Source organism: Pristis pectinata, chromosome 2, assembly GCF_009764475.1.
Source record: "Pristis pectinata isolate sPriPec2 chromosome 2, sPriPec2.1.pri, whole genome shotgun sequence".
Lineage (NCBI taxonomy): Eukaryota > Metazoa > Chordata > Chondrichthyes > Rhinopristiformes > Pristidae > Pristis > Pristis pectinata.
In genome coordinates, this window is record NC_067406.1 from 91,822,584 (window position 1) to 91,845,927 (window position 23,344).

A 23,344-nucleotide genomic window follows, 5' to 3' on the forward strand; every position below is an offset into this window, starting at 1 on the left:
TTCTGTGGGAAAGTATAAAGCTTCTTTTGTAAAGGCACAGAAGAATCAAGGATAGGCAACGTGGATTTGTTCAGAGGAGAACTGGTCTAACCCACAATTGAATTATTTGAAGATGTAACAAGGTCAATGAAGGTTATGCATTTGATGCAATCTATATGGATCTTAGGAAGGCTTTTAAGGTGGTCCCACATGGGAGGCTGGTGAAAAAGAAATGGGATCCAAGGGATAACTGCAAAATGGAGCCCAAATTAGCAGTGGTAGGAAACAAAGGTTGAGGAATATTTTATTGACAAGAAAGTAGTTATCCTCAGGGTTCCATTGGGCTTAATGTTCATTTTCTTTTTCTGCAGAGCATACTAAATTGGTTTATTATTGTTAAATGTACTGAGGTACAGTGAAAAACTGTTTTGCATGCCATCCATACAGATCATTTCATCACGTCAGTACATCGAAGTAGTGCAAGAAGAAAAGCGATAACAGAATGCAGAATAAAAATGTTACAGATAGAGAAAGTGCAGTGCAGGCAATAAGGTACAAGGCCATGATGAGGTTAGATTGGGAGGTGAAGAGTCATCTTATTGTACAAGAGGTCCGTTCAATATTCTTATAATAAGTATAGAATCTATCCTTGACCCTAGTGGTACACTTTCAGGCCTTTGTTTCTTCTGCCTGATTTTGGGGGGGGGGGGGGGGGGGGGGGTGTGTGGAGAGAGGAAGAGAGAATGTCTGGTGTGGGAGAGATCTTTGATTAAATGTCTTTAGACCTAAATGCAAGTATAGCAAAGAGGAAAGTTTTAGGCTGCTGGAAATGAATGGTTCGGTTAGTTGAGCAGAAAAGTGGCAAATGGAATTCAATCTAGAGAAACACGAGACAATAAAGAGTTGCAGCATGCAGGGAATAAATAATAGGGGGATGCCGAGAAGTACGGAGGAACAGAGGGACCTTGTGTGTACCACAGATACCAATACAGATCAAAAAGATCATTTAGAAAGGCATATAGGATGCTTTCTTTATTAGCTGTAATACAAAATACAAAGGCAGGAAAGTTGTGCTAGAACTGTCTACAGCACTAATAAGACTTGAGTTCGAGTACTGAAGAGAGTTTTGGTCACCACACTGCAGAATTAATGTGAAGACCTGTTAACGGTGCAGAGGACATTTGAGTTTTGTTTTGAAAGGTAAAAGGGAAGGTTGGATAGGCTGCGTGTTTCCTTTGGAAAAGACTGATGGGAGAATTAATTGAGATACAAAATTGAGTCTAAAGAAATCCATCCTATTTATCTCCCTTTGCAGAGTGAAAAAAATAGGGGCAACAGATTTAAAATATCTGGCAGGGAGATCAGTGGGGAGATGAGGAAACTTTTTTCCATTTAAGTGGTAGTAGGGGTCTTGAACTCACTACCTGCGGGTGTGGGCAAGGCAAAAATCACCACCATATTTTATGTATGCTGATATGTACTCTGAAGACCCAGAACTGCAGGGCTATAAATCAAGTGCTGGAAAATGGAATGTCTCATGCTAGACAGATCCCACTCAAGTTGGGCATTGTATAATTTAAGTTAGAGAATTAAGATAGAATATTTAACAGTACAGCACTGGACAGGCCACTCAGCCCACAATGTTGTGCCAATCTTGATGCTGATTTATACTAAATGTCCTCCTCCTGTTTATCATCCATATCCTTCCTTTCATATCTGTGTCCATCTAAAAGCCTGTTGAACTCCACCAAACTGCCTGCTTTCACTTCTACTCCTGGTAACCCACTCCAGGCACCTACCACTCTGCATAAAAAAAACTTGTCCCTCATGTCACCTTTAAACTTTCCCCCCTCTAACCTTAAAAGCATCCTCTGGTGTCTGACATTTGTATCCTGGGGAAAAGAATCTGACCATCTACCCTATCTATGCCTCTCAATTTTGAAAACCTCCATCAGATCTCCCCTCAGCCTCCAATGCTCTAGAGAGAACCCAAGTTTGTCCAAACTGTCCTTATAGCTCATACCCTTTAATCTAGGCAACATCCTGGTAATTCTCTTCTGCACCTTTGGGGTGACCAGAACTGCACAAAATACTCCAAGTGTGGTCTGACTGAAGTTTTACATAGCTGAAGCATGATTGCCTTACTCTTATAGTCAAGATCTTTACCAATGAACGCAAGCATTCCATACACCTCCTTTATCACCTGCATTGCCACTTTCAGTGAACTATGGACCTGGACTCCAAGATCCCTCTGTACCTCAATGCTATTAAGGGGCCTATCATTAACTGTATACTTTATCCTTTCATTTGACCTCACTTGCACAGATTAAACTCTATCTGCCACTTCTCTGCCCATGTTTGTAACTGATCCATGTCCTGCTGTATCCTTTGGTGGACCTTTATACTGTCTACAACTCCACCAATCTTGATGGCTTTCACAAACTTGCTAATCCGTCCATCTACACTTTCATCCAAATCACCACAAACAGAGGTCGCAACACCAATTCTTGCAAAACACCACTGGTCACAGACCTCCGGCCAGAACAACAACCTTCCATCCCAGCTCTTCTACAGGCAAGCCAGTTGTGAATCCAAACTTTCAACTCACCTTGGATCCCATGCATCTTTATCTTCTGAACCAACCTACCATAAGGGACCTTGTCAAATGCCTTAGTAAAGTCCATGTAGATGACGTCCACTGCCTTACCCTCATCAGGCACTTTTGTCACCTCAAAAACTCAATTATTTGTAAGACATGACCTGCCCTGCACAAAGCCATGCTGACTGTCCCTAAGGCAGCCATGCCTTTCCAAGTGTGCATGAATCTGATCCCTCAGTATCCTCTCAATAGCTTCCCTACCACTGACATGAGGGTCACTGGCCTACAATTACCTGTATTATCCCCATTTTCCTTCTTGAACAAAGAAGGATTTGCTACTCTCTAGTCCTCACCAATTGCTAGTGAGGACACAAAGATCCTTGTCAAAGCCACAGCAATCTCCTCACCTGCTTTTCAATATTCTGGGATATATACCATCAGGCCTTATCCACCTTAATGTTTTCAGAAGACCCAGCACTACCACCTCCTCTATCCCAAAACATCCCAGCACATTAGCATGCCCTACTGTTTTCATTATCCTCCCAATTTCTTCTCCTTAGTAAATGCCGATGTAAAGTACTCATTTAGTACCTCAGCCACTTGTAAGCACAAATTTCCTCCTCCATCTTCAAGTGGACCTATCCTCTCCTTAGTTATCCTCTTTTTCTTCATACAAGTATCACATACCTTGGGATTATCCTTGGCCCTGCTCACTAAAGACAGCTTATAGCCTCTTTTGGCCTTAATTTCTTGCTTGAGCACTTTCCTGCTATCTTTATATTCCACAACGTCCCAATCTGATTTTAGCTTCCTAAACCTTACACGTTTCCCTTTTCTTAGAGTTTACGATCCCTCAGGTCATCCCAGGTTCCCTTACCTTACCATCCTTGTCCTTGCTCCTTACCAGAACATGGCAATCCTGAATTCTGATCAGCTGGTCTCAAACAACTATGTCAGATATGGACTTGTCCAACAGCAGCTGCTCCTAATCAATGCCCCTTAGCAACTATCTTATCCTGCCATAATTTGCCCTCCCCCAATTTAGTACCTTCCCAGATCCAATTATATCCTTACTCATAACCATCTTAAAACACGAGTCATGATCACTATTCCCAAAATGTTCATCCACTCTCGGGTCTGTCACCTGGCCCAGCTCATTTCCTACAATTAGGTCCAGTATGTTCTCTCATCTAGTTGGACTCTCAACATAGGAGTCCACAAGAACCCCCCTTGGATGCACTGAAATCCCACCCTATCTAAGCTTCTTGTATAAAAAGGAAGTCCCCCACTATGACAGCCCTGTTGTTTCTGCACATTTCCATAATCTGTCTACATATCTGTTCCTCCACCTCGCAGTGGCTGTTGCGAGGCCTGTACTGTAACTGTGCCTATTCTAGTTCTGAGCTTCACCCAAATTGCTTCTGTGATAAGTCACCTTTTATTTATTGAGTTGTACAACTACAAGGTGAAACCAAATCTTCAGATACCCCTATTTTACTACAAATCACAATAGTTTTTATTACTTTGAAATTCAGCAGTAATTTGTAATTTTATTATCTTTTTCACTGAAAACAGCCGTCCTCCTGTATTAACCTACATTGACGAGTATTGATATTTTATCATAATTCATTTAGTATATGGTCAATTGCTCAAATGTTAACCAGTATCAGTACATTTAGCTTCAAGCTCTTCAATATTAAAAAGTTGAGACAAGACTGCAGATGCTGGAATCTGGAGCAAAAACAAGCTGCTGTAGGAACTCGGGGGGGGGGGGGGGGGGGGGGGGGTAGGAGAGACGGTCAGACAACATTTGAGGCAAAGGTATACACAATGGTTCAGGTCAAAACAGTTCATCAGGACTGAAAGTATGAAGGGCAGAGAGCCAGTATTGAGGGGCAAGGGGAAGGGCAAGGCAGGAGTTTAATTTAAAAAAAGAGTATGTTTCTGTACTTAGATCTTTCAATAAACTCACTAAACTGTATTCCAAAATAAAATTTAATATCCTTTGATTTACTGTTTAGTGTTTTCTGTTTAAGTGATCTGCTGTGACAACTGTTATACACAAGTATGTACTTTCTTCACTCCAATTAATGCAAATCAATCATTCATTGCCTTTTTATGTCTTCCCAAGTTGGTGGCTTAAGAATGCTTCACCAAATTGCAGTCAAATACATACACCTAATTTGGATTGGCAGTTTCAATAATGGCAAAGGGAATAGATCAGTTAGACTAACTTCAAATAATATAGCAGTAGGAAAATATTAACTCATCTGTTGAAAGTAGATTTTCAAAAAACAAAGCTTGATTACAAGCAGAATTAGAATTTTGGATCAAGTTTAACAAAACAAAAACTGAGGCACTAACCTCTTTGTTTGCCATAGTCAGTTCTTGTTGGCTTATCATTTTCTTTTTTTTGGGTATGTGGTGGGTTCCTTCCATTCTGTGGTTTTTGGGCATGCTCCTTTGAACGGTCCCGTGGCCAAAATGATGTGTCATCAGCAAACACTTTAACTGATTTTTTTTTGGGGGGGGGGGGGGGGGGGGGGGTGGAAAAGAGAGAAAAAAAAACTTGTTCAATACAGTGAGCTCCAAAAACCTTCACACAAGAGATCATAGAACTATTCATTCCTGCATCACAAAATATTCATGAGTTAAAAGGGAATTAAAAGCAAAAAGTATGAAAGTTTTTGCTCATGAATTGTGGTCAATAAGTCTATAATGTTCTAAACTATTTCCCAACAAGCAACATACTCTAATGTTTTCATTATTTGGACATTTTGATTTTGGCATTATTTTTGGACTGGAGAAGGAATCATACCAATTCAGTTAATCATATCCAAAGGAAATAACTGTGTGCCACTAACAATCACTGAAAATAATTCACATTTGCAATTACTTTAGCTCCACAGGATGCTGTAAACACTTTTTTGAACTATTAAGGTTATTGACTAATTCAATAATTTTTAGATTAAGTGGAGGCTTTGAAGAAGGTGTAGAAGTTCAATAGGATGTTGCCTGGATTAGAGAGCAATACCCATGAGGAGAGGTTGGCAAACATGGATTGTTTTCTCTGCAGTGTCAGAGGCTGAGGGGCAATCTGATAGAAGTACAGGAAATTACGAGAGGTATAGATAGGGTAGGCAGCCAGAGGTTTTTTTCCCCCTTAGCATGTAAATGTCTAATGTTAGAGGGCATAGTTTTAAGGTGACAGAGGGAAAGTTTAAGGAGATTTGCAAAGCAATTTTGTGTATTGAAACACAAAGTGGTAGTTGCCTGGAATGTGCTGCCAGGGGAGATGTTAGAAGCAGATATGATAGCAACACTTGAGGCATTTAGACAAGTACACATACAGGCAGGGACTAAAAAGGGATATTGGTCATGTGCAGGCAGATGGGATTAGTTTAAATTGGCATCATAGTTGGCACCGATATCATGGGTCAAAGGGCCTCTTCCATGAAGGTGTAAAATGAAGGTAACATAAACTGCAAATCAGGGATAAACATTGGTCAGATCTTCACTCACTACAGTACACTTCAGTTGTTTTTCACATTCCAGTTATAGCTCAGTAATGCAAAATTCAAGTATTTTGAATTCTTAGCTACTACAGTAAATAGCTCAGCTGCATTCAAGATCAAGAATAGTAAAATTCTATCTTTAAGGTGCTGAAATTTAGGAGCTATACAAATCAAGATAAAACACTTACTCAGACCTCGACCTCTACTATCTTGAATGTAACCTCTCTGGAAACCACCTTTAGCATTAGATGGCTGTTTCAGAGGCAGTTTTGGGCCCCTAACTTTTGATGAACGTCCTTCAGCTCCATTTTCCTTCTCGTAGTCAGGTACTCTGGTAGCAGAAATTTGCATTTCTTTTTCTGTTATATAAAGTATCCAAAGATGTAGGATTCAAAAGGGAAAACAATAAGTTAAAAATAACACTATTGATTCAGTTCAATAAATGTTTCCAAATGTTTAAATTCAAATAACCATACACATGAATGATGTGAATATTATGCCTTTAAGAAGGGCAGCAAAGGAAAACATGGGAACTATGGAGCATCAAGTCTAACATCTGTGGTAGGTAATTTACTGGAGAGGATTTGGAAGGATAACATGTACATGCATCTGGAAAGACAGGGATAGCCAGCATAGCTGTGTGGGAGATCATGCCTTATGAACTTGATTGAGTTCTTTGATGACGTGACCAAGAAAGTTGAGGGCAGGGCAAGACAGGAAACGTGGTTTATATGGACTTCAGTAAGGCCTTTAATAACATTCCATATGGTAAGGCTGCTCTGGAAAGCTGGATCACATGGAATCCAGGGAGAGCTGCCTAATTGGATACACGATTGGCTTGATGGTAGAAAGCAGAGGGCAATGGTGGAAGGTTGTTCCTTGAACTGGAGACCCGTGACTAGTGGTATGCCTCAGGGGTCTGTGCTAGGCCCATTTGTTGTTTGTCATTTATATCAATGATTTGGAAAACCATGTACAGGCATGGCTAGTAAGTTTGCAGATGACACTAAAATAGGTGGTATAATTGACAATGAAGATGGTTATCAAAAATTACAGGGGGATCTTGATCAGCTAAGTGGGCAGAGGAATGGCAAATAGAGTCTAATTCAGACAAGGCGAGGTGTTGCATTTTGGAAAATCAAATCCAGGTAGGATTCCAGTGCACAGCAGGGCTATGGGGAGTATTGCAGAAGAGAGGTATCTTGGAGTACAAGTACATGGTTCACTGAAAGAAGTCACAGGTAGACAGGGTGGTGAAGGCCATTTTTGGCATACTGGCCTTCATCAGTCAGGGCATTGAGTATAGAGGTTGGGAGGTCATGGTACGGTTGTACAGGGCACTGGTGAGGCCACACTTCTGTTCAGTTTTGGTCACTGTGCTATAGGAAAAATGTTATTAAGCTGGAAGCAGTGCAGAAAAGATTTACAAGTATGTTGCCAAGGCTTGAAGAACTGACTTACAGGGAGAGGATGGACAGGCTAGGACTATTTCTTGGAGCACAGGAGACTAAGAAGTGATCTTAGAGGTGTATAAAATCATGAGGAACATAGATAGGGTGAATGCACTCAGTCTTTTTCCCAGGGTTGGGGAATCAAGAACTAAAGGGCATAGGTTTAATATAAGAGAGGAAAGATGAGAATATCTTTGTTCCTTGGGAACATCTTAATAGGAACTTGAGAGGCAACCTTTTCTTTTACATAAAAGGTGGTATGCATGTGGAATGAGCTGCTAGAGGAAGTGGTCGAGGCAGGTACAATAATAAAAGACAGGTGGACAATTACATGGATTGGAAAGGTTTAGAATGTTATGGGCCAAACACTGGCAAATGGGACTAGCTTGGATGGAGCATCTTGGTCAGCATGGACCAGTTGGGCTGAAGGGCCTGTTTCCATGCTGTATAACTGAAAAATAAACAAATGATTTTGGGAAACCAGTGAGCAGCAGACACAGGCTCAAGTCAAAATGGTAAATTGGAGCTTTAAAAAAAAATGGATTAGAGTTCTGATTTTCATTTCAGAAAGACCAATTGTCCAAAATAGGTGTAGGGATTGAATCTCAGCAGTTGATCTCTTTCAAAACAGAAAGAATGTACTGTCTACATCAATAAAATAAATTTAAAGGATCTCATTCAGAGATTGTTCCCTTTAAACAGACAAGCTAATGAACATCAACCACAATGGATTCTGTTAAGTGAACTTCCTCCCTATTGTAAACAATATTGAATTCTGAGTTTTGCTTATTCTTCAATAAAATGACAGAAATCCAGTGCAACAACACAAGTGATCAGAGAGACATAAAATAATTAACATTTCCAGGCAACATCAAGTTAAGAATCATGACAGAAGTGGAAGAAAATGATTACTGCAAGTTGTCCACTACCCCTCGTAATAAAACAGAATGCTGGAAATATGCAGCTGGTACAGCAGAAACTGGAGAAAGGTATCAAAATCATCATTTAGGGTTCTTCTCAATAAAACTTCTAAAAATCCAAAATGCATGAAGTGTCAATGACCTGAAACATTATGCAGCTTTATGGAGTGTTTAATCCTCCTTAACTAATAACTCTGTAGGTTACACTGCACCTGCTGAGCACGTCCAGCATTTTGTTTCCCCTTTGATTGTTTAACCTCTGCATGTTCCGTTTAAATTAAAGTTGCATAGAACCTTGAACCCCAAACATTCTGGACTACAAGCTTCGATTCAATATTTGGCTGTTTCACTTAATTACCTTTGGCAAGTTGCAATGCCTACAGCAAGGTAGCAGCAAAAACAAAGCATAATACAGAAGTCTAGAAGTCTAGTCAAAGCATACATGTTGATCTATGTGGAACCCCAATTAGAAATGCTCAATATTTTGAGCCATAATGTAACAAGAAACAGCCCCTGGATGACTTGTTATGAAGCCTCAAGTAACATTCCATAGAAAGATCAGTTTTTACTGAATACCAGAGCTGATTAGAAAGATACAAATTCTGTTTTCTCAATTCTGATTCTGAAGTAAACTAATACGTTTTACTTCATCAGGCTCCTCAATGTGAGCCAGTCAAATTTGCATCCATTGATTTTTTTTTAATTGAAATACATGCTCAAGGATAAAGACAATTATAATTTGCTCAAGTAATTTTCCACAAAGAGGTTTGGCCAGTTAATTTTTTTTTAATATTGATGATTAAGGGAGTGATGTTAGTTCAGTCTGCTAGGACAGGCTCCCAATGTTCAAATAGTACATGTACTGTTTTATGTCCCATTAAACTGATGCTGGAAGAAACTGGAGCTCTTTCATTTAGTAATTTGAAACTTGAGTCACATTTGAAGTACATTTCAACAAAACTTCCAACCATACGTAATGTCATCGAACCAGTTGTTACTAGGATTTTTGCAGACTATGTAAAATATCTTTATGAAAAAAAGATTATCCTTCTCTTCAACGTAGACAGAATTATTTCTTCTGCCTGGGTTTTTAAAATTGGGGAACAGGTGCTGTGGTGAGAAGCGACGTTGCATTGGTGCAGCATGGCCAAGTTAAAACAGGCAGGCAGTACAATTATAATTAAGAGCTGTATGTTTATTATTACAATGAATTCCAGAGTTAGGGGAGTTTGCACAGAAAACAAATTCAGAAGTGGGCACATGGAAAGAGGTCAGGTAACTTCTCATCAGCTTGAGTTCTATTTAATGTTGTTTGAGATTTACATTGAGATCAACAAGCAGTTAATTTATTTTGGTGCTGTTAGTCGATACTGAATATTAGCTAAGAAATTTGCAAAGTCACTTCAGAAAAATTGTTTTGAATCTTTTACACCAGTCCTTGTAAGCAGAAGGGGTTTGGTTTAAATGAAGGTTATATTTTTAAGTTTATATTTTATTGGGAATAAAGCACTTCATTGAAAGTACATAGAAAGATCAGCCAACACTAGGTGCTTGTTTTTTTTTAACTGAATCATCAAGCCCTTAACTCAGAAGCAAGAATGCAGAGTCTGGCTGAAAAAAAATGGTAGCACTTAAGCAGTAATTTTCAACTTGTGGTAGAGTTTTCTTTGCAACTGTGACAGCAGAGAAATTTGAGACTTTTTTTAAAAAATGGTGAAAACAGTTATGGGTGACAAATTCTGATGAATTATATATACTCAGATATGTTATAATGATTGATATCTACCTCAAACAACTTTGAACAGTAAAACTCACCCAAATCCTCTACATCCAATTTACAATGAACAGGATGAAACACTTGTCTAGGTGCATCCTCTGTACTGACTGGCATACCATAGGGATTAGCATAAAACAGCAGCAAAGGTTGGAAGTGACCTCGATTACACTTGGAAACCACATCTTTCCACTTTGATCCGACCTATCAAACATTTTGTTTAAAGTTCAAGAGTCACATAATTAGATGCTTTACAAAATATACAAAGGCAACATTCAAAAACTATTTAAGTGGACTTCATAAGTAAAAAGACTAACACAGAATTGCATTCTTTTTCTTCTTTTCAAATTTTTGACATGCATCTTACCATTTGATATTTTTGTACCCCACTTTGATATCATAAAACTTTGTTAGATAGCATTTAAAAAACTGGATTAAACATCAGGTCCAAAAGAAAATGCTTAACACATTTAGGAGATCAAACTATTTCCTATGCTATTCTACACCATACTTCATATTTAGACTAGTTAGTGTGCTTCAACTTTGATGAAAGATTTCAAATATTATTCCAATTTGGAAAAATACTTAATCAGCCAGTTGCTATTCATTTCAAAACACTGATGACCTGTGGTCAGCACCAATCATTAACACAGTAACACTGTGTTGGGCATGGATCACTTTGCTATGGCAGGAAGGGAGAAAAATGTGGCCTCCTCTACATTGGAGAGACCAAATACTAACTAGGTGACCTTTTCACAGAACACCTACACTCTGTCCGTAACGACAATCTGCATCTCCCTGTTGCCAGTCACTTCAACTCCCCCCTCACACTATCACTGATAGGTCAGACTCCTCCACTGCCAGGAGAATTCCAAGTGCAAACTGGAGGAACAGCACCTCATTTTCCGCCTTGGAAACTTGCAGCCTACCGACATGAACATTGAATTCTCCCACTTTAATTCTCCCCTCCACCCAACCATGCTTCTCTTCTTCCTTTTCCTAGCCTCTTTTCTTCCCCCTTTTTCCCCCCCCCCCCTTTCTTTAGACTCATTCCCCAGTGGATCTGCTCTCCCCCACACCTGCCTATCACCACTTTGTGATGATCCCACCTCCCATTTTTTTGTCCACCTATCACTGCTCTGCTTTTCCCTCCTATGTATTGGGCTTCCCCTTTTCCCATCTTCAGTCCTGAAGAAAGGTTCTGATTTGAAACATTGACTGCCTGCTTTTCTGTACAGATGCGGATGCTGCCTGGCCTGCTGAGTTCCTTCAGCATCAGTGTTTTGCATTCAGGGAGAAAAAGTAAACTCAGTACGAGTATGCAAGAGCCAAATGCTTGTTTCAAAATAACATACTCACTGACCACACTATACAACAATGAATGGTTCTGATGAAAAAATATCCAGCCAAGATGATAACAGTTTCTCTCCATAGATGTTACTTGACCAGCTGAGCATCTCCAGTATTTGTTTTTTTTTATATATAGATACGTATGTGTGTTATGTAGATAGATAGATAGCAGAAGTTTTAATTTGTTGACAACTTAAAACTTTTAAATATTTAGGGTTTTAAAAAGCATAGCTTTCACAATCAAAACATTGATTTTGATGCAAAACAACAGTTTTTGATTAACTAGTTAGAATTATATTTCCTTTTGAATAATGCCAATGGATGTTATAACAAGACAGTAGATATTAAATAGCCTGCTACACCCTTTCAAATGTTGTTTGCTCAGAAATTAGCCATCAACCTTAAAAAAACCAGGAAATGACATGTAATGAATAAGCCCTGCTGAATGTCCTCCTTATTAGTGGAGGAAGTTGCAGGGCAGGTTTATAGTATGTCAAATCAGGTCCTCTGTAGCTTAATACCATACAACAGTCCAAGAGTCAACATAACCAAATATTCTATTCACTGCTAAACACCCAAAAGGCAGTCCAATCTAATGTGGCATGCAGCTTACTTTGGCAAGTTACAAGCCCATGTCATACTGCATGTTTTGATGACTCTCTTTCATAAAAAGGGCACTGTACTTTGAATTCTTCAGCTGCTGTTTATTCTTAACAATGATACAAGACCATAAGATCTCAGAAGTTAGAACACGTAATAAAGGCATAACTGAGCAAACAGTGTAAAAGCCAGTAGCTGCACAAAAGCCTGTTCTACAAGGTGAATGGTGGGAAATAATTTGGGATTTCAAACATTCACGGGGTTCTATGAACTTGCACATCTTTTAACTAACTGTCTTATTATTTTTTTTAACAACTTACATCTGTATAGCATCATTAATACAGCTGAAAATCCTAAGGCACTTCACAGGAATCTATTCAAAAACTTCCATACCAACCCACACAAAGACATGTTAGGGCACCTGACTAAAAGCTTGGTCAAAAAGGCAGTTTATAAACAATGTTTTCATAGAGGCAAGAGATTTTAAGGTAGAGTTAGTTAGGCAGAAAAATTCCACAGCTTAGGAGTCTATTCAGCTGAGGTGGGGTAGAGCTTCTAAATTTAGGATTGATGAGAAGGCCATAACTGGAGGAGTACACATAACCACAGTGTATGGGTAAATGCTCTACTTTTCAAATTAGGATACGGCCAGAGCTTTGGATGGCCAAGTTTACAGAGGAAAGAACAAGGCTTGACAGGAGTGCTCTGGAATAATCAACTGAAAAAAATCTTTGAGTCTATCTATCCTAAGCAGATTCTTTTACAACTTAAATGCACTTGTGGCAGACTCTGTTTGTAAGAGCCATAGGAGTGCCATACGGAGTATTGCCATCTTCCAACAATAAACTAAGGGCAGTCCTTTTTTTCTTATATATACTTTTATCTTATTTGTGTCAACTAAAACCAAATATTTTTAATCAGTAAAGCTTTTTATACATAAAAACAGACTTAGGGCAAACATTGCTTGTCCATCAATTGTTTATTCCATCATCTCACTCTCCGTTTTCCTTTTTTTTTAGGAGAGAGCATCATTTCAAATTTTATCCTTTCCGCATATTCTAAAAACTTTCTCCCGCACTCAAGTGCCTCTTTTTTGTTTTATAAATCTATGACCAAAACAGAACAGTATAGATTTCACGTGCCATCATATTTACAAATAACTGATTTAAAGCTCACCTCTTTAACATTAGCATCATCAAAGAAAATCCACTTCGAAGTTTTGGTATGAAAGGCAAATGTGCAGTAGTGTCTGTTGGAGTAGCATACCATCCCAACAAGGACCAATTCACTTCTTTTAGCTCCTTCATCAATTGCTCTGAAAAAAAGCTTAAAGACCATGGAATGTTACTAACGAGGCTATGTCACTTCACATTTCTCAAAATTCTAATTACAAATCAAATTGAAAAGTTCTCGTACTTCAATTTTAAAATTGGAGACAGAAGTTTCCGCAGGCTTTTTAAATAGTGAAGCTACTTCCTTTACCTTAACACAAAGTTGCATATTTCTGGGGGTAAACTAAATTTACCCCAAGAGATCTGCAAGTTTTCTTTCGAGAGATTGTAGATAACTGCTTAAATAGCTTACTTTCTTCCAAAGTAAGAGCTTCTAAAGGCAGTCCTATATACACATTGATCCACAGAAAACACAAGTAAAGAGCTTGTTTTAATTGGAATTGAATGAGAACTGGTGTTTAGCATTCAAGTACTCCTGGCATGAAACTTTTTTCCGATTTTAGTTTACAAGTCTGGTTATGACAAAGTAAATGCGAGGAACATGCACAATAATGAATGAGGAAAAGGTTCCCAAAAAAAGTTAACATACAGGCAACCCTGCATTACAGCAGTTTCAGGAATGGAAAGTTGCCCTTGCAGAACTCAAAATTACTACCAAAAAACCTGAGACAAAATTTGCAGTCATGGAATTTGTGTGCCAGTTTTGTTCTTCAACTTGCACTTCTTGACATACATGGATGTGGTTTTATGTTATAGATTGTTTTCTGGGAATGCAAACATTCCCCTCCCCTGCAACATTGGGGGGTAGGGGGGAAAAAAAAAAAATCACCTGCATTTAGTGATATTACAGAAATTGTGGGTAGCCATCTACTTAAGACTGGAGCTTGGGAAGCAGAAGTGAAGGGCACTCCTAAGCCAGATGGACAATGGTGTTTGAAGTTGTTTGATATCTAGAACTAGAAAGCCAAAATGCGGATGTCTGTGTGATTTCTTACACAGTTTATTTGGCAAAGGCAATGAAATGACTTTTTTTTAAAACAATGCTCTGCAAAAGTCAGACTGCTGCAAAATGGAAATAAGTAATCAAGAGAAAATGTTAGCAGAAGCTGGTCATGGCACACTTTAATGCCAGCCTCCCAGAAAACCTCAAACCACTACAATTCGCCTACTGCGAAAACTGGTATACAGCCAACACCATCTCCCTGGCCCTACACACAACTGGAGCATCCGGACAAAGGAAAGACACCTACATTAGACTATTGTTTATTGACTACAGCTTCACCTTCAATACTATAATTCCAAGCAAACTCATCACCAAACTGAGACCTGGGAGTCAACACCTCCCTTTGCAACTGGATCTGTGACTTCCTGACCAAAAGACTGCAATCAGGAAGGATAGCCGCAACACCTCCAGCATGATTATACTCAATGCTGGTGCCCAACAAGGCTGCTTCCCAAGCCGCCTACTCTACTTCCTATACACATGACTGTGTGGCCAGGTTCTGCTCTAACTCCATCTTCAAGTTTGGAAATGATACCACTGTAGTGAGCTGCATCTCAAATAACGATGAGTCAGGAAGGAGACAAAGTTAGTGACATGGTCTCATGACAACAGCAGCCTTTCCCTCAATGTCAGCAAAACAAGAGCTGGTCATTGACTTCAGGAAGGGTGGGGGGTGGCAGTGCACATGCTCCTGTCCACATCAACAATGCAGAGGTTGAGAGGGTTGAGAGCTTCAGGTTGCAAGGTATGAACATCACCAATAGCCTGTCTTGGTCCAACATGTAGATGCCACGGCCAAGAAAGCTCATCAGCACCTCTACTTCCTCAGGAGGCTAAAGAAATGTTCCCTTTGACACTCAATTTTTAAATGGATGCATCCAGATAGTATGCTTTCTGTGGTGCATCACGGCTTGGTATAGCAAGTGCTTTGCCTGGGACCAGAAGAAACTGCAGAGAGTTGTGGACACAGCTCAGCACATCATGGAAACCAGCCTCCCCTCCATGGACTGTCTATTCTTCTCACTGCCTTGGTAAAGCAGCCAGCATAATCAAAGACCACACCCACTCCAGACATTCTTCTCCCCTCTCCCAGAAGATAGCTGAAAGCATGTACCACAAGACTCAAGGACAACTTCTCTCCTGCTGTTTTAAGACTTTTGAATGGTTTCCTAGAACACCAAGATGGACTCTTGACCTCAATCTACCTCATTATGACCTTGTACCTTATTGTCTAGCTGCGCTTTCGCTCTAGCCGTGACACTTTATTCTGCATTGTTTTACCTTGTACTACCTCAATGCACTGTGTAACAAATTGATACAAGAGACAATAATAAACCAATTCCAAGAAATAATAAACCATTTCCAAGGAATGACAAGGCTGACTCAGCAGCAGAGATTCACAATAGCTTCATCATACTTCAGTATTTTTTTAAACAGCTTTGCAAGGGTATTTAAGCTCTCAATTTCAGCCAGTTACATAATTTGAATGGATCTTCCCATTAATGTCAAAGATTTATTCAACAGCCCATCCTGAAACTGACAATAATAAAACCAATTAATTTGTCATTACACAATTACTTTAAGATCTTACATCTGTAAAAGCAATTGTACAGATACTCACTGAACAAATATTTTTAACTATGAACAACTTAAAAGAACAATTTCTTCTGACTCACTCCAGGGAGATAGAGCTGTAGTGCCAAATATCGAATTACATCCAATGTGAGATCAGAATTCTCAGAATCCCAGACCAAACCGATGGTGACTATCTCGGGGCAATTCATTAGCACGCGTCTAATCTTCATCTTCTGTCCACAGTTACTCTGAAAGCAAAAACAATATTAGAATAAGAAAAACAAACTTATCAATACAAACAATATATAACATTGACAAAACTCAAAATAGTTTAACCAAGATTGAATACCCACACCAATGAAAAATTACTGAAACACGAAGAATTTTTCAACAAAGGAGAAAGAACAGCCCTTGGGATATGAACAGATGTGTTGAACTTTACCAGAATATAGAAGTTAAATAACTGACTCTCAAAATGTTGCTATGTTTCAGATGCTTCATGCCACATCTAATGAAATAGAGATATTAATACACCTTATATTACACTTCTATGATATTTACTAAATGTCATTATCTATCAGCATCACCTTCCTATTACATCTTGCACTTGCTCCTTAGGTACAAAATTATGCAAGTGCAGTCTAGCGATATGCATTAAGAATAAGGGGGAGTATTATATATTCAGTTTATTAGAATTTCACTAATCACATTTGAATAGCTAAATAATTCTGATCATCTTTAAGGAATCATCACCTGACTTAACAGATGGGAGGGATGACTCTTCCACCAAGTGTATTTTTTAGGATAGAGGACCACGTGCTGCCATCACAACCTTGGGTTCCATAGAGCCAATAAACTTTGCAGGAACCAAATTCAATTGGTGATATCATCTCAGGTGCTAATATGCCCCTTCAATCTTTCTATCTTCTCTTCATTGGACTCAAGTTCTATCAGAGTACATGTACAGTATCAATGCCATCATTGATAGCATTTTTTTTGTTTTCATCATTGCCAGCCAACCTAGCTAATGACAAAGTCAACAGGGGGATAAAAGGACGACTGTGTCACTGCACACAACTCCAAGCACTAGCCTAAATCTTGACATTTCACTGAATTGAGTGGGTAGAGTACCGACAAAATGCATCTCAGCCAGGTAAGGAAGGTTGTGTCACCTGCACAAAGGCAGACTCATACAATTTTTGCTCCGAAGTACTAAGATGAGGACCATAACAGGATAGCCTACGAGACGAGTTAAAGCAAATCCAAATGGACACAGTTACGTTATCGAACCTGTCCGAAAGCATGAAGACAAAAAGAACTAAGGCATCCTCCTCCAACTTTTACAGGCTTGGTGATAGCCTGGAAACAAGTGCCTAACGAGAAAGGTCAGCATCCCCACATCAGGTGGCACACTCACCCATAGTACAATGAGAGTCAGACAGCCAAATAGGATGAAGACAATCATAACATGCACTGAAGTTTGCCCAAAAATCAACACACATGAAATATAGCCTTTGTCATAAGAAATATCACATCATGGTTGCATAGCTGCTGGATATTCAGGGAGCAATAGTCCTTGAAATGGACCTAACCTCCATGCAAGTACAGGGAGCTAGAAGTGAAATCCATCATTCCCTAAACAAGCTTGAAATCGTTGCAAATCCACATGCCTGTGAGGACTGATGATCTCTACTCAAGGAGTCCTGAAGTCCACTATCCTTGAGCAAAGAGTGCGAGTAACACCTCTATACTGTTAACTGATACACTAATCAGGCACTGCTGTCATAGCCTCTGAATCTTTTCACAGTTCGGGGTGACATTGATCTTAGACTCTACAGATGGAGCAATTTAGCCAGTGTGAAATTACAAGTGTGCCACCACTGACTTTGAAAATGCTGTTTCCTGGGTATGTTGTTCCAATGAGAGATGATACTAGGAATATTTTCTTTTGGTTTTAGGGTCTGAGATCTGTGGAATGAACCACTAAAGAACCCATGGCAAGAAGGTAATGACTGGAAAAATTACTCTGCTCACCAGAAGTGGATTTTCTATTTTACTCATTTGTTTCATTGCATTTCATTGCACCCTGGTGTATCTGACCAAATCTGACCAACCAAATCTAATCTTGCCCTGCTAGTCTCCAAAATACAAATGATTCCCAACAAAGGTCACAGTAGTGGATTACCCCTTGAATTAGTACAGATGTCATGGGGACATTTTAAAGCCAATTCCCTGCAAGCACTTCGCAATTACCAAATCATACAAATTGAACAGATATTCAAAAACAGAGTACAAGGATTGTTTTCATCTGTATGCATTAGCAGATCATGTATACTGTGGGCCAGATAGAATCGTGAATGCTGTGTAAAGCACACACTTTGGTCAGTTACGGATTCTACATGCCAAAAGGAGGAAATTCAACAGCAAAAAAGTTTCATGCAATAGAAATTTTCAGCCTATTGTTTTTCTACACCACTAGTACTCCATATCACAGGAGAGAAACTTGAAGCCAGGCATGGCTAAATACACAATATGACAGCAATGCTAAATGCTCATTAGTTAACCAGTTCGGTTTTTGTTATGACAATCCAACAACTTCAACGTAATTTTTACATGCTCTTTTACCAAGCAAAGCTTTAAAGTGGCATCGTGATATCCAAATTCACATGAGGGGGTTCATTAGTCCTGAGCATTAATCCCTAAAGTATAGTGGTTTTATAGGATGGCTTTAGGTGGGTGCCAGCAACATCAAAACAAAAAACACCAACATATCACCAGCAATGGATCATGCATGCAAGATATACAGTCCAGTTTAGGTGGGAAGGCATGTAATGAATGGAGGATATTAGGAATGTTTGCAATGGGATATAGGAAGATTGAACTGGGCAAAAAAACTTTGCAAATGGAATCCATTGTGGGAAAGTGCCAGGTTATACACATTGGTAAGAAGAATCCAAAAATGTAGATTTTTATCTAAATGGAGTAAAATTGAAGATAAGCAGGATCTAGGTGTTCTTGTGCACGAATTGAAGTTAGCAGGCAGATGCACCAAGTGGTTCAGGCAGCTATTGGCCCTTATTGCAAGAGGGCTGAAGTACTGTTACAATTGAAAATTGTTCCAGTGAGGCATTACCTGAAGTACATTAGAGTTTTGGTCCCCTCATTTAAAGAATATACTGCCACTGCAGGCAGTCCAAAAGAGATTCACTTGGCTATTTCCTGGGATAAAAGGGCCAGCAGCTAAAGAAATTAGATCTACATTCTTGGAGTTTAGTAGAGGTGTGATTTTATTGAAACACAAGATCCTTAGGGGACACAACTGGGATGATGTCCACTTATGGGGAGTGGGGGACACAGTTACAAAATTAGTCATTTAAAACTGAGGTGGGTAGGGAAACTTTCTTGCAGAGAATGGCAAATGGCATTCACTACTCCAGAGGGTTGTAGACACTAGATCACTGGTGGTGGTGGTGGTGGGATTTTAAAGAGGAAGTAGATAATTTTTTGAAAGATCTAGGGAATTAAGAATATATTAAATAAAACGTGTCTTGTACACAAGCAAGCAACCAGCACAGAGGAGGAGATGAGGGCTGGTGTCAGATCAACCATGATCACGTGAAATAAAAGGTCATGCCCAAGTGACCTCCTGTTCCTACTTTTCCTTTTAAACATGACATTGCATCCAGAAACAGGCACATGCATTTCAGTTCCCCCTGCTCCTGTTTTCTTGTGTTTCTATCCCAGTATCATAGTCAAGTCCAAGTGATAGGATATTGACCGAAGTCCCATGAGATCAGTAGCCCTAGCATGCACAGAAAAGCTGACGAGCACAAGAAAGATTTGCAAAAGCTTCACTTGATACATAATTTTGAGATTTTATGCAGGAAATTCTCACCAGAACAGGATTAATGGACTAAACAAACAATACAAGCTAAAACTTTAGCTCGGGCAACTTTTTTTTTAAAAAAAGTCTATTTTGAAGACATCACCTAAAAGCAACCTTCCTTTTTTACTACCTTAATGGTTTCCCATAGGCAACAGCAAGAATATATTAAATAAAACATGTCTTGTACACAAGCACAGATAGAATCAGACTTCATGGTGCCAGCAATAAACCAGTCAGAATAAACCCAGTGGTGATGGGCTTACATTTCTGTGTTAGAGATTGGCAATGTACCTGCAACATGTAGCACTGGAATGCTGATCACAGTAACAGTTATGAAAATACTGATAAGTACTTAAAGGCATTGTCCTGTGGTAAGGCAAGTTGGAAACAAAATTTCAACCCAGGCCAAATTTCACAACAGGAAGTTTGGAAATTGACAATTTCACATGGATCCTGCAGATAAAGATGAGGGAAGGGTGTGCGTATTTTTGTTTTCACAAATCATGACATTTAGTTGCACAAAAGTTCAAAGTGGAGGAGCAAGTGTTAAGTCCAAATTGTTCTTACCGGACAGTTCCTAAAGTCGCCAACAGTACTTGCTGCTTGAAGTAGCTCTGCAAACAATTCTGGCTTAGGGCGTTCATTTCTCTCCATCATCCTGTCTACCTGGTTACTAAATTTAAATTACAGTTACCAGTTCATTCAGTTTTTGTTTGCACATGTACTTTTTCCTAACATTCATGAAATATTACTCACCAGAGTGCTGTTATTGACACATAATGTACTAGCTCGGTGAAAGGTAAAGGATCCGATGTAGCTCCACAGCTGTGGCACACGCTCTAAGGTGATAAAGGCTGTGTTAATTGAAAATACTTGCAAAAATGACAATTCTTTTAACTGATAGGAAAAGGGGTAGGGATAGTGTGGGGAAGTTCCCTACCCAAAACAATAATGCCACTACAAGACTAGAATCTTTATTTTTAGTGAATTAACAGGGTTCTCCATTCTTTACACCATTAAGTACTATAGCTATGGTATTTCAGATAAACAGTGCTAGAAATACTCAGCAGGGCAGGCAACATTAAGCATTTGCTGAGTATTTCCATCTTTCGTGTTTCTATTTCAGATTTTCAACAATTGTGGCTTTATTTTGAAATTAGTTATTGCATTGCCTAAGCAAATGTATATAAAGCTCTTTATTGCAAAATCAAAAGGTTAATATTTCCTTTCCTAGGGAGATTCTTGTTTTGCACAGCAATGCAAAAGATGGGAGATGGTTAAAGATGTGCATGGAATGGGCTGCCGGAAATGGTGGTGGAGGCTGATACGATAGGGCCTTTCAAGAGACTGTTAGATCGGTATATGGAGCTGAGTAAAATAGAGGGCTATGGGTAAGCCGAGTAATTTCTAGGGTAAGGGCATGTTCGGCACAGCTTTGTGGGCCGAAGGGCCTGAATTGTGCTGTAATTGTTCTATATAAAATGCATTATATATTCAACATGGTTTTAATGTTACAAGATTCCATTGCAAAATACATCAACTTGAGTCAACCTGGTCCTGTGAAAAATCGTTTAATATTTAGTTGGATACCTGTTTTTTGATAAAATGTGATAGGAGATATCAAGATTTGTGACAGTAATTCTAGAATGTCAAATCTTCGAAACATGCTTGTTCAGAAGATTTCAAATACAACCCTAGTTTATTAAAAAATGGCTATTTCAGAAACTATCCATGCATCTACTTCCCTATACTCTAACGTTAATACTGCAACTGGTAAAATTTAAGTTCAAAATAAGCCTACATGTTACGACCTCTATTGCTGCCCTTTTAATAACAAGTCAGATGCTTGAATTTGTCACCTCTTATCATCTATTTTCCCCAAATGCCTCTCCTAATGTACATGTCCAACTACAGTCTCCTGTTGAGAGAAATGCTCTGCACTCAATGCCAGGAATTGTCAGTCTTCGTAAACTCAGAAGCTGTTCAGCAAGCATTCTCTTACTACATTTGGATATTGAACTCTGCATGTAGCAGGAGCATGTTGCATTTTCCCAGATCTATGCTGACAAATCTGTCCACTGAAATTGTGTCAGTTCCTGGTGCAAGAACAGCAAGTCCATTCATTTGAATGGAGAGTACAGAGTTTAAATATTTGGCTAAAAAAATGCTTTAAAACTTCTAAATTATGGATTAGGATCTTAAAAAATTGTTTCTTTAAAAGAATTCAAAACCTGACCAGAGGCATAGAAGCATTCATAGCCTTTAATAGTTTTGACATTTGGCCAAGTCTGAGGGCAGTTTAGCCAGCTCTCAAAAGGTTTCTTCTGGTACTTCATGGGTGGGCTTGTTTGGCTTGGCTTAAAGCTGCAAGTTGACAACGGCAGATCTGTTAAAGACACATCCGTACTTTCTATGTAGGTCAGCTTACCACTGGTACAAATTCTGGCCTCAAATGCATTTTTTGATTTTTTTTTGCAAGTCAGCTATGATTTTGATCCATTATTCTAATAGATAACAATGGTTCATAAAACATAAAAATTGTTCCACATAATAATTTGTTATATAGAAACAACAAATCATTGTTTTTGAAGCACATTTAGTATCTCAGGACATTTCAAAACTGATGAATTTTAAAAATGTAGTTCACTGCTACCACATTGGCAAACACAGCAGGCAATCAGGGCACAAAAGAATGATGAACATCCTTTAAGAAGTCTTTTTCAGTATGACAGATGAAGGAAAAGCTTCCTCATTTACATAAACATTGATACATTTCAATTGTTCAATGATTGATGGAATTTAATATCCATTAGGTACCTTGTCCAGAGGGAAACAGAATTTAAAAAATCTTTCCTTAAGGACTACAGAATTTAACTAAATGCAGGATCCTATTATTTTGCATCACTAGAGTTTCATTACTCACCTGTTCATACAGCGTCATGGCAAACTTCTGGTGGGTAATGCAACATTTAGCAGTACATGTGTCCATGTCAGTGTCAGAGACTATGTGCGAGTGAATTCTTTCCAAAATATTCTCCTGGAAAGAAATTAAAGTAAAATCTTTGGGTGCTTCCATCAGAATTAGTGGTTTAATTAGAAGTCTAACTAAGTTAGAGTAAATTTAATGTCTATTACTCACAGCAAAAATAAAATCTACTCTAAGTACTTAAAGATATAAAATTACATCTTTCAGCAAGATCAAATAATTTTGGGCAGCAATTAAAATTAATAGAACAATGAGTTTAAAAACAAACTTTAAATTTGAATTTAACTTCACATTCAATGTCAATTTTACACAAATAGTACAAGCTAGGTTTTTGTTTTAATCAGAAGCTAATAGTTTAGATACAATATAATCTTGCCTTATATGGCTTTGAGTCTTGAAACAAATATTTCATACACGTGTTGAAGCATTAGAAAAACTTGTCAGGAACTAAGATGACTGCAGATTTGTATTAAA

The 23,344-nt window shown here is 38.7% G+C and overlaps 1 protein-coding gene across 2 annotated transcripts in view; it reads right to left on the reverse strand.

Moving 5' to 3' along the window:
* The window catches only part of LOC127567316 (inactive ubiquitin carboxyl-terminal hydrolase 53-like), a 97,996-nt gene that overhangs the window by 38,951 nt on the left and 35,701 nt on the right, over positions 1-23,344 (reverse strand). Inside the window, exons 4-11 of one of the 2 annotated variants that reach the window (XM_052010058.1) lie at positions 22,808-22,921; positions 20,641-20,723; positions 20,452-20,557; positions 16,100-16,246; positions 13,365-13,514; positions 10,280-10,442; positions 6,282-6,452; positions 4,943-5,089 (exon numbers count right to left, since the gene is read on the reverse strand). In XM_052010058.1, coding sequence (XP_051866018.1) covers positions 4,943-5,089; positions 6,282-6,452; positions 10,280-10,442; positions 13,365-13,514; positions 16,100-16,246; positions 20,452-20,557; positions 20,641-20,723; positions 22,808-22,921 — 1,081 coding nt within the window. Of the gene's footprint in view, positions 1-4,942; positions 5,090-6,281; positions 6,453-10,279; positions 10,443-13,364; positions 13,515-16,099; positions 16,247-20,451; positions 20,558-20,640; positions 20,724-22,807; positions 22,922-23,344 lie in introns of those variants that run through there. The other variant, XM_052010059.1, reaches the window with a different exon arrangement.